The sequence below is a fragment of the Phoenix dactylifera genome, chromosome 16 (assembly GCF_051530095.1).
Source record: "Phoenix dactylifera cultivar Ajwa chromosome 16, Ajwa_hap1_PhDact_Kaust_v1.1, whole genome shotgun sequence".
NCBI lineage: Eukaryota > Viridiplantae > Streptophyta > Magnoliopsida > Arecales > Arecaceae > Phoenix > Phoenix dactylifera.
Genome location: NC_143205.1, coordinates 11,793,195 through 11,805,123, shown reverse-complemented (window position 1 = coordinate 11,805,123; position 11,929 = coordinate 11,793,195). Strand labels below are relative to the sequence as shown.

At 34.1% G+C, this 11,929-nt stretch overlaps 1 protein-coding gene across 5 annotated transcripts; it reads left to right on the top strand.

Annotated features, from left to right (window-relative positions):
• Window positions 1–1,520: 1,520 nt before the first annotated feature.
• Window positions 1,521–6,223, top strand: LOC103707389 (65-kDa microtubule-associated protein 3-like). 5 transcript variants are annotated; one of them, XM_026804771.4, is made up of 14 exons: window positions 1,521–1,696; window positions 1,828–1,861; window positions 2,417–2,508; window positions 2,914–3,120; window positions 3,547–3,795; window positions 3,911–4,120; window positions 4,199–4,354; window positions 4,460–4,619; window positions 4,708–4,859; window positions 4,941–5,028; window positions 5,129–5,202; window positions 5,303–5,377; window positions 5,460–5,682; window positions 5,781–6,223. In XM_026804771.4, exons 3-14 carry the CDS (start codon window positions 2,437–2,439, stop codon window positions 6,041–6,043), a joined length of 1,929 nt encoding a protein of 642 aa, XP_026660572.4. In that variant the 5' UTR covers window positions 1,521–1,696; window positions 1,828–1,861; window positions 2,417–2,436; the 3' UTR covers window positions 6,044–6,223. The 5 variants fall into 5 exon arrangements, with proteins under 5 accessions (XP_026660572.4, XP_038970696.3, XP_026660571.4 ...); XM_026804770.4 differs by having other exon boundaries at window positions 1,605–1,696; window positions 1,787–1,861; XM_039114768.3 differs by lacking the exon at window positions 1,828–1,861 and having other exon boundaries at window positions 1,588–1,696.
• Window positions 6,224–11,929: the final 5,706 nt, after the last annotated feature.

The following is an 11,929-nucleotide window of genomic DNA, read 5'->3' as shown; positions in this document are numbered from 1 at the left end:
TGGGGCAAGGAAAAATGAGAAAATTAATATTTTTTTTCAAAAATATAAGCATTCTAAAATATTTATAAATTTATTTACTTAAAAATCAGCATAGAAGGTTAAAAAATAATAAATTATGGTAAAAAAAAAATCATCTCTGGTAATAGTATATGATATTGTTAATTAATTTGTAACACCAAAATATTTAAAATTAGTTGAAACTAATTTGTGAATAAATTGTAAAATTTGCAAATAATTCAAGAATAATAAACAAATTAAATAATAGTATAATATATTGAAATTTGAGAGTCATTTGGTCAAAAAATAGAAAATTTGTAATTTTTTTTGATAATTCAAAGAAGACGTCCATTAGTTTAATTTGAATCGAACTTGGATAATGTCAATTGGATTCACTTAGGAAATTAGTATGATGGCAAGCTAAAAATATTACTTTTAAGATGTCGAGAAATAGCCGGGGAGCCTCGGGTTTGCCGTGCTATTATGGCATGATAGGCCATGCTTTCTTAGTTCAGCCAGTATTTGTATCATAATGCAGTTCAATGGTCAATGAATCGATGATGCAGCTAGTTACTGAAGGCAGTGCTAGCCTACTTGACAAGAGACCCATATTAATGGCATGCAACAGTATACTGGAGTTTACATTTATGCTTGTGTTCCATTATCTATATTTTTATATAACCAACTTGAGTAGAATAAATATCTAGAAATTATTGGTATTAAGGTGAAATTTCGAATAATGAGCCCAAATTTTAGTAGGATGTCAGGATGTCCCTATGAGCAAGAAAATCGGTTTAGAGAAGAAGAAAAAGATAGGAGATTCAAAAATAACTAGTTTTTTTTTGGATTATGCAGCCTTTCAGTAACAACCAACATGCATCGTGCAAATTTTTTGAAGTTTTTCCATAAGAAATAAAAGTAATTATTTGCATTTTAAACAAATGTCATAAATAATATTTAATATTTTTTGAACAACACAACTTAATCATGTGGTAAATAAAATGATATAATTGAAGCAAAATAAATTCATTCAATATGCAAATAAACAAGAAAATAAAAACAATATATAAAGTAAAACAATAAAAATGTGATAATAATCATAATGGAGTATCAAACTATAAATGTTTTGTGTTTGGCATAGCTAGTGGATGCTAACGTAAGTCTCACATTCCACGAGCCGGACAGCACGAAGATAGAAGAGAGAAGAAGGTAAGAAGGTGGTAACTGCTGGTTGCCAATCATATATATATATAAAAGCCAAAGTCTTGGCAGAGAGAAGAGGGTGGTATGGGTTGCTTGAGATGAGGATCCAGGAGGATAAGAAACCAGAAAAGACAACAAATTTGTTCTTTTTCTTTTTCTTTCTCTCAATAGATTTGAGAAATTTAGCGCAGCTTGTTTCCTATTTAAGCGGAAGCAGTTAAGCCGTTAAATGTCTTGTTTTCACATCTGGGACCATGTTAACTTCCAGCCCGGTTGCTGTCAGAGGCTCAAAGCAATCCGATCCGTCCGTGTCTTCCGCTGCTTTTGCCGCGCAAGACTCTCTCTCTCTTTTTCGCTGTCATCCTCAAAACCACCGGTTTGTTTTCTTTTCTGAAAAAATTGCTCCTTTCGTTTCTCAGCCATGAAGCCGTAGGAAGAAGTTGCCTTCTGGTTGTTTTGCTGGATTCTCTGTTGTCGGACAACATATATCCATCCGGTTAGTTCGTTTTGGGATCCTCGTTTTATTTTGTTCTTCACATTTGCTTTTGTTTTCCATTCCATGCAGAGTTCTCATTAGTTCTGCCAGGTTTTTCCTTAATTCAATTGACTTTTGGGCCGTCTCCACAGTCAATTTGGTTCCTCGTATCCTCAATTGTCCAAGGTATTTCCTTGTTATAGATCTATCAGGTTTCTGCGCTTTGAATTCTTAGGAATTTAGGAGTTTAAATCCATCGATTATGAGAACAGTAATTCAGAGAAATAAAAGTTTGGGGGGCAATGATGCTTGTTTCATGAAACAATTGATAACTGCGTCAGTATTAAAATGTGGTTTATAAGAGATAATTGAGAAAGCAATCAATCCGTTCAATGCCTTTTTTTCCCCTTTCATGCCCATTTTTATTTGAGAATTATTTTAATGGGAGTATTTGCCTCCAATCCTAAATGGTGGTGATTTGGCACCAAGGATAAACTATATTCATCCCTACTGTAATTACATCTTGTCCTTGAAAATCAAATTATTCATGAAAGAAATTGAGGTTTGATGCCTTTCAAGCACTTGACCTATCTGGTGATTGCTGGTTTAATTTTGTTTATTCTGATACATTTGAATGATGGAAAAAGGGATTAAGAAAATCCTCCTCTTATTGAATGATGTGGGAAAAAAATTGCCTCTGCGAGTAACTCTTGAACCGTCTTCTTGCCGTTGCTTTTGCAGAGTAGTAGTTGGTGTAACATATGGCTAAGCTTCCAAGTCAACAATCTTTACAAATGGAGAGCACTCACGGATCGCTGTTACATGAACTCAAGGTAAGCTTTTAGGCCTCGATGAATTATATGCAGGATATGTTTACTTGTCCTTGTTTTCAATCGTTGCTGATGTTTGTCATTATGTTCTTCCTACTGAAGGCATTGTTAGTATGGCAAAATGGTACATGATCATAGTTTCGAAAAATATCTGAACAGTGCATTCCAGAATCTCTCACATGGATAGAGGTTCTTCTTATTCTTTTTCTCCCTTCGTTTCTCAAAAAAAGAAAAAGAGAACCTCTAGCACAGCATATGTTTGATGCATCGAATCATGTTTTCGTTGATGTGTTGGATTTAATTTGAAGCATGCTACATCCATCTTAGATGCATAATTTATCCAGCCAATCACTTCTTTGTTTGGAAGTCTATAAAGGTCATTGTGCCTGTTGATATGATTGATTGCAGATAATTTGGGATGAAGTTGGAGAATCTGAAGCTGAAAGGAATAAAATGCTACTTGAGCTAGAACAGGAGTGCTTGGAGTTATATAGAAGAAAAGTTGACCAGGCAAACAGGTCTAAAGCTCAGCTGCGGCAGGCTATTGCCGATGCTGAAGCAGAGATTGCAGCCATATGTTCTGCAATGGGTGAGCCACCAGTGCATGTTTGGCAGGTCTGTCTACTCTTTGAACTTCTGATAAAAAAAGTGCAATGAGAGAACCAATTTTTTATCAGATGATTTACTGTTTTATGCAAAAAGCTGTCTGCATTTTTTATCTATTTGCATTTGCATCACTAAAACTCCTAGACCCTCCTCATTTCTCCAATATATATATATATAAACATATTTATACAAACTCTTCTCTCCAGTCGTATGGGAGATTGATTTTAACTCTCTACCTTTGAGTCCTACATTAGAAGGAAAGAATACTGGAACTGAAGTGCTTTCTATGTTCTGTTTTAGTAGACTCAGATCAGGCAGCAAGAAATGGAACTTTTTAAACATATATGGTGATCGGGGCATGTTCACAAAGACTGTAATAAAATAAGTCATGGGATATTTTTTTTTTTATGTTCTTACTTGTGGTTGCATTGTCAGTGGAATCAAAATGCTGGAAGCTTGAAGGAAGAGCTCAAGGCCATTATTCCACAGCTAGAGGAGATGAAAAAGAGGAAGAACAATAGAAAGAATCAAATTCTTGAAGTTGTGGAGCAGATACGGGAGATATTAATCGAGATTAGGCCAACAGGTTATGATTTATCCACCGTGGCTGCTGATGAATCTGCCCTATCTGTGAGAAGGGTTGAAGAATTGCGTGGGCAGTTACAGCTACTTCAAGAGGAGAAGGTTAGAGCTTATTTCTTAGAAATAATTCTATTTATATAGTTATCAGTTCCACAGAACCATTCTTTTGTTCATTATTTTCTTGAAACTTATTTTGCTTAATTTTCTACTGCTATAGGCTGACCGGCTCAGAAAGGTCATGGACCACCTGAATACTTTGAATTCCCTGTGTTTGGTACTTGGTAAAGATTTCAAGCAAATGGTTAGTGAGGTAGACCCTAATCTGAATGAAACTGGAGGATGCAAAAATACTAGTGATGATACAATTGAAAGGTTGTCCTCTGCAATTCAGAGATTGCGAGATATTAAGCGGCAAAGAATGGAAAAGGCAAGTGATTTAGATTAAAATTTGCCCTTTTTTTAATAAAGAATCCATTCTGTTAATTAAAAATCTAAGCTGTGACAGCTTCAAGATCTTGCGAGTACTATGTTGGAGCTGTGGAACCTGATGGACACACCAACTGAAGAGCAACTAAATTTTCAGAATGTAACATGTAATATAGCTGCTTCAGAACATGAAATAACAGAGCCTGATGCTCTTTCTGTGGACTTCATCAAACATGTGAGTTATAATCTGAAGTACGGAGATGATCATCTTTTGTATGCTCATCGGCAGCATGATTAGTTTGACTGTAAGAATGAAAGCAGGAATGAATCTAAAATGTAGGTTGAGGCAGAAGTTTTGAGGCTCGAAGAACTGAAAAATAGCAAGATGAAAGAACTTGTCCTTAGAAAAAAAAGCGAGCTAGAAGAGATTCGTAGGCGGGCACATTTGGTAGCAGAAGGAGATACTGAAACAGAATTTGCATATGAAGCTGTTGAGACCGGTATTAGTCTAATATTTTCTTTTTAAATTTGTTCTTCAAATCACCAGATTCTGCTTCCTTGAACTTTTGTTCATCTTTTCTATTGCAGGTGATGCTGACCCCTCTTTGATCCTTGGCCAGATTGAGTTTCAAATTTCAGCTGCTAAAGAAGAGGCATTCAGCAGGAAAGATATGCTCGAAAGGGTCGAAAAATGGCTGGCAGCTTGCGAAGAAGAGTCCTGGCTGGAGGAGTACAATAGGGTTTGAATACCCACCTATTGGTGAAAATTTATCCACTATATATTTTTGAGTAGTTATATTTCATTATCTATGGTTTTTTAGGATGAGAGCCGTTATAGTGCCGGAAGAGGTACCCACCTTGCACTGAAGCGCGCTGAAAAAGCACGCACTCTTGTCAGCAAAATTCCAGGTTCGAAGTTATGTTTTTAACTATTAACAGTTTTGGAGAAATTTTGATTTCTCAAACACCAAAACTTAAGGCTCCTATTTGCTGTTTCTATATGGAGCAGCAATGGTAGAGGCATTGTCAGTCAAAACTACAGCTTGGGAGAAAGAAAGGGGCAATGAGTTTATATATGATGGTGTAAGCATTTCTCATAGCTGCACATTTGAATCTTGGTTCAGTTTGACAGACGATTCCAAACTACTCATCTATTCTCTTCCTTTTTCCCTACTGCTTATAGGTCAGACTTTTGTCGATGCTGGAAGACTACACCACTATGAGGCAGGAGAAAGAGCAAGAGCGCAAAAGACACAGGGTATTCTTTTATCATTACGAGTATCAAACTCAAATAGAATCCTCACTGCTTGGCTCACATTTGTAACATAATTTTGATGCAGGATCAGAGGAGACTTCAGGGTCAGCTTATTGCAGCGCAAGAAGCACTTTTTGGCTCTAAGCCAAGCCCTTTGAAAAATATGAAAAAGGTAACTAGGACTTTCTCTTCGGGTCCAAGTAGAAGACCATCCACACCTGGAGCCACGTCGCAATCTGATATGCCGCAGTCCGCGAAGTCCTCACATGCCCACAGGAAGTCTGATGATGGGAGTGGCTTATCTGCTGGTTAGAATCTGCTTTCCTTTAGCATTTGTTTTATCAATGTTGCAGCTCAGAATTATCAAGTGTTATTTTATTTGACAGTGTCAGCTGAATGCTTGTAGTCAGGAGAGATCTGGATGCTACAACCATGCCCCGTAAGCCTTTTTCTCCTGTAGTTTCAGACAGCAACATGCCATCCACACCCACCAAGCGCAATTCTGACAATGCTGAAGAGGAGATCGGTACTCGCAAGAGCTGTATGAAGATAGAAACTAATGCTCCAGTCTCTGTGATTTGTCAAGCTGAAGTCATAGACATGCCTAAGGATATGGAGTACTCTTTTGAAGAGAGAAGAGCTGGCTTTGTCATCAAAAGCTCATCTTAAGCTTGTAAAGATTTGATATACCACCACTATCTGTTATTCGCGAGTCTTTTTTCCTCCTCTCGGTAATCGATGCAAGTCAATTATGACTGGCTTCTTGAAGCTTGTACTTTTAACATATTCAGGCTTGAATTTAGCTTGCTATTTCCTTTCTCGAAAAAGAAATTAGCTTCTTGTTTCCAAGGTGACTGTTGAATCATAATCTATAGTTGAAAAGATTGGATGGTCTTGGAGGCTGTAAAATCATTTAGATACAAAGATTTTCAGGTTTCTATGTCATTATCATAGGTTAAAGGAATAAAGTCCTACAACTCACTGGTAGAACATTTTCCATGCGGTGGGTTCTAGTTCTTTTGGTAAAATTTTTCCTCTTAAAAACATGAGAACAAAAATTTGAATAGGATGACACCTTTGTTGCAAAAAGTTTTATGATAAGACATTGTTTAGGCTATCAGTCTTATAAAGCTATGAAAGGCTCCTCTAGTCATCTATAGCAGTGGCAAAACAGGTAGGATAATGGGACTTCATAAAAATTTAGCATTGGCCAGTTAGGCTTCATTGTCTTTCTTTTATTCATGTCAATATTATGGTCGGAATGAGAAGGTTTCTTTTATTAATGTGGCTACCTTGCTAAACTTCTTGCAGTGAGTTGCTAGGAGACCCTAAAAATTTATCAGTGAAAGTTCCTGTAACTCTAGATCCACTCACTGAAACTAAGTAGTCCTCATCCCTTGGCACTGAGGACCTAGATCACAACCTCCATTTTTCTACATGAATTTTTAAAGTTCCATGGAGAAGGAAGGAGAATAAATCATCTAAGAAGTTCGGAGTATCATCGAACAAGTGGCCTGCTCTTTACGTAAATCCTGCAGAGCAGAGACTGTAACTGACCCAAATTTTGATATATTTCTTGATAGAAAACAAAATAATAGTTGGCTTATGACATGTAGTGCATGAATCCTACTGCCCCGGTGCCCTGGCAGCCTATCGGATCGATCACCTCGACCCTTGTTGAGAATCCTTAAAACTCACTAAGTCACTATTGATGCACCCTATCAAACGATCTTGGTTTTGATCAAGTTCGTACTTCATGATTCATTGATTGAATCATTTAGACCTGACTCACTCGGAGCTGTCGAATGTTGTCACCTGGCCATTTATCCACTTTTCCTTGTCATTTTACTAATATTATAGTTATTGAGGAATTAATTGCCTGATTGATGTCTTTAAATAGGTTTAGCTGACTCGCTTAAGAAATTTTGAAGGCTCAAAGTGGATGAGGTAAGTAGATCTTATACTTCTTATTAATTTTCAAACTATCATATATTTTTTGTGCATATAGTCTGTTATTGATGATATGATATTTTTTTAAATTATTGGATCAACATATGATTTGTTACAAAAAGTGGTTCCATGAATATTTGTTTAACAAAAATAACTTGTTTATGGAATACAAATTTTTATCATGACATTTAATACTTGTTCATCTACTTACATGTATGATTTAAAAAAAATTATAAATATTTTTAAGGCTCTTGGATAGCTATGTATGACCTCTAGAATTGGGGAAGAACGACATCCGGAACTAGTTCCGTACGAACATAGGCCCTACTAGCAGGTATAAAGTTGGCATATAGAACATGATACTCTGTCGATTACAAACACGGACCCTAAGCAATGGTTTGAACTATGATATGACTATTGACAAAGAATGATTTATAATTTTATTTGTACAATATACTTGGAACCATGTTTTTGAAATATTGATGATTTATGCGTGTATGATTGGCTTTATAACTTGTTTTATCATATTGTATTATAAAATTCTCTATTTTTATAATATTTATGATTCTTTAAATGATGCATTGTTCATAGAAAAACTTATATTTGTTCCGATATAGTAGTATAAGTTTTATTTACCGAGCTGTGTAGCTTACATCTCTCTTTATTTTTTTTTCTTTTTTAGACAAATAGGGTTACCGGGAATAAAGAATAGTTTGGGCTTGGAGTTTGCACTATCAAGCTGCGATTTTGTAGCAGAATTTTAGTTCTTTAATTAACTATAAATTTGTAGCGGGCGACTCTTTGAATTTTGAAGTTATGGATTTTGGCATCTAAATTTAGATTTAGTTGCTCTGAACCAGCATTTATTCAATTATTTAATAGATGATGGATTTGAATCTTCTATGTTATTTGAGATTATGGCTATTAGTTTCGTGTTGTTATGAGCTATACCCCTCCGTAGCATGGTCATTTTATGTCCTAAGAGATGCACAAAGAGCACTGAGTTCTTCCATTTTTAAGAGTTAGAAAGAGAGACGCACAAAGGACAAGAGTTCTTCCTTCTCTAAGAGTTAGAAAGAAAGACAGAGAGAAAAAACTTGTGAGATAAATCTTTTTTACAATACATCATTGCTAGATGCACAAAGTTAGACAAAGCTTTAGATAAACATATTGAATGAAGTGGCTAAGGTTAGTAAGTCTCAGCGAATCAAATGCTTCATGGTCTCAATGTTTTCTAGAAGATATACACCTCTTCATTATACATGTAATTATGGGTTCATGGTGATTTATTGTAAGAGACGATACAATCCCATGCTTATTATTTTATACTACTGCAAAAATCCCTATTAGATGGTCAACATGTCCTTAATAAGAGTAGCTAAGGTTTAGATTGATGGGACTCACGTTTAACCAACATATAGAAGATTGCATTTATGTATTCTCTTTGGATCTTCAGAGAACCAACATGCACTTTTCATGCATCCTAGATGATAGATAACTTTCAAATTATCATACAAGGTTAAATGTTTCCCATGTTTCAAAGAATATGTACCTTCAAAATAGCCAACATATATGCAACAATCTCTAAGGTAGTCCTGGATCTTTCAACACTGGTGTGGCAGATAAATGATCCAAGCACATGTTTGACATGTCAAATTATCTCTCCCCCTAAAAAATAGAGTTGTTAAATTATGGGTTTTTTTGCATGAATACCCTCCTAAATATTGGATTTTGCATGAATACTCTTCCAAAATTAACCCTCGTAAAATATTTGTTTTGCTATTCTAACTTTTTTTTATGTTTGTTTTAGCATATATACCCATACTATCTAATGACATTAAAAAATTAACAGTTTCAAATTAAAATGACTAAAATACCCTTAATGGGTAGATATGCAAATAGATCACGATCACGACAGCAAAAAAGAAGACAGGAATAATGGTGTAATTTTAAAATTTTATTTTTATTTTTAATTAATATAAATTTGATTTTCTTAACACCGTTAGAATAACCGTTATATTAGGGATATATATACAATAACAGAGTTTTACGAGGGTATACATGTAAATATCAATTTTGGAAGGGTATTCATGCACAATTCGATATTTAGAAGGATATCCATGCAAAAAATTCTTAAATTATCGCCTCAAATCATCATTAGGTATTTCATGAGACATACATAGAAATATTCATAGAGGATTTGCAAAACATTCCATGTTCATTTCTCGGCAGGCGAGTGATCGATTTGTGGTTCTGCTCTAGAAATTATTTTATTTTATTTTATTTCATTTTACTATAACAGAAGACTCATACAAATTAAAAAAAAAAGTCAAAAATAGCAAGTTCTGAAATGCCCTAGGTTCAATAAAAAAAAAATCGACAAATTTTGATGGTGGAAAAATAATAGGCAACCCTCCCATAAGCGACTTCAGTACGCCACCACCTGGCTGTGCTACAAAACAATTTCCCTTCCATAAAACATAAACAAGAGAGATGAATGTGGGTATCCACAAGCCAAACTTCATTTCTTTACTTCCCATGTAAGCAAAACCTTAGTGCGTTTTGTATGCATGCTCTAAACTATACATTGACGTTGACTCGGCCGTCGACTCGCATCCACCCTGCGTTCATCTTAAAGCCCTTCTTTTGATTAATTATTAAAGAACTACTTACTTTATGGCATCCAAGTGCTCCCTCAAAAAAGAAAGAACTTCAAATAAACACCACAAAATATCCGATCTCGGTGTTCCCTGAGACACGCAAGCTGGCATTTACTTCACATATTGGGCCAGGGGCTTTTAGATTTGGCCCACCGTCATCTATTCAAGATTGGGACCATTGACATCTTGTGGTCTTGCTTTTGATTCAGGAATAAAGTTATGCCTCTTGAAGTAGTTGTAACCTTAGTTAGGAATATTTTTATTCATTAGAAAAATAAGAGATAGGCATAAATAATGGCTTCTTCTTCATATACTAACACTTGGCAATAGTGGCCCTGTTTGGGGGAGCTGTTGGCAGTAGAGCTGTTAGAAGTAGAGCTGTTGGAAGTAGAGCTGTCTGAAGTAGAGCTGTTATAAAAAGCTGTTTGCTGTTTGGTAACTACATTCGTAAAGTGCTGTGGTACTTTATTTTGTGTTTGGTAAACAAACTGAGAAAGTACTTTTATATGACAAAATTACCATAAAGGACATTGCATAGTATTATACAACAGAACATAATAAAACATAACATAAATTAATACATAAATATATGATATAGTATAATATTATTGTAATATAAAATAATATTATGTTGATATAGCATAATAGTAATATAATTATTAGAGTAAATTAATATTTGGTAATATAACATAATATTAAATTATTTAACATAACATATTAATGTATGCTGATATAATATAATATATATTATATTTATAGTATAATACAATAATAAAAGTATAAAATATTATAATTATTAGTATAAATTAATTTCTCATAATATAACATAATATTAAATTATTTAAAATAACATATTAATGTATTATAATGTAATGTAATATAATATAATATTTATAGTATAATACAATAATAAAGTTATAAAATATTATAATTATTAGTATAAATTAATTTTCCATAATATAACATAATATTAAATTATTTAACATAACATATTAATGTATTATGATATAATATAATATGATATTATATTTATAGTATAATACAAAAATAAAGGTATAAAATATTATAATTATTAGTATAAATTAATTTTGCATAATATAACATAATATTAAATTATTTAACATAACATATTAATGTATTATGATATAATATAATATGATATTATATTTATAGTATAACACAAAAATAAAGGTATAAAATATTATAATTATTAGTATAAAATAATTTTTCATAATTTCTCATAAAATAATTTTCCGCGGTCCAGGGGCTCTTCTTCGTGGTCCACGCTCGAGGAGGACCTCAGCGTGGGCCGCGAGGTTGATGATAAAAAAAAAACAATAGAATGATTTTGGAAGGTATGGAAAAGGATTAAAATTTTTTTCTTCTAAAATGTGGTTCAAGAGATGCATACAAAATTGAAAAGAAAAATACCTTTTCTTATGGAAGGGAGTCTGACGGCTAGGGTTCTTGGCTCCAGCAGATTTTTAGGTTTATAAAGGGACAAACTATGTAATTATGTTATTTTAATATGGGCATTTTTGTCAAAAATACAGCTTTCCGAAAAAGCTGAAACAGCTTCCTCCCAAAAGCTCCAAATTGGAGCTTCCTCCCAAAAGCTGTTTTCAGCTTCCCGCAAAAGCTGAAACAGCTTTTTGAAAAATTTACCAAACACAGTTTTTCATCTAAAAGTACTTTTGGAGGGCCAGAAAGTGCTTTCTGGCCCTCCAAAAGCTCCCCCAAACAGGGCCTAAGCAAATTTGGATGATATAACAATTTATACTTCGCATATTTGCAATTATTGGTAACAGAAAGGTGGAGTCACAATCTTGTAATTCCGATACATCTTGTTGACGTCGGCTTGCTCGACAACTCTCATGGATAACCATTCTAACACAAATGATATCTCCCGAGCCCTTATTAGCTAGGGGTTCAACTAGTTTATTTT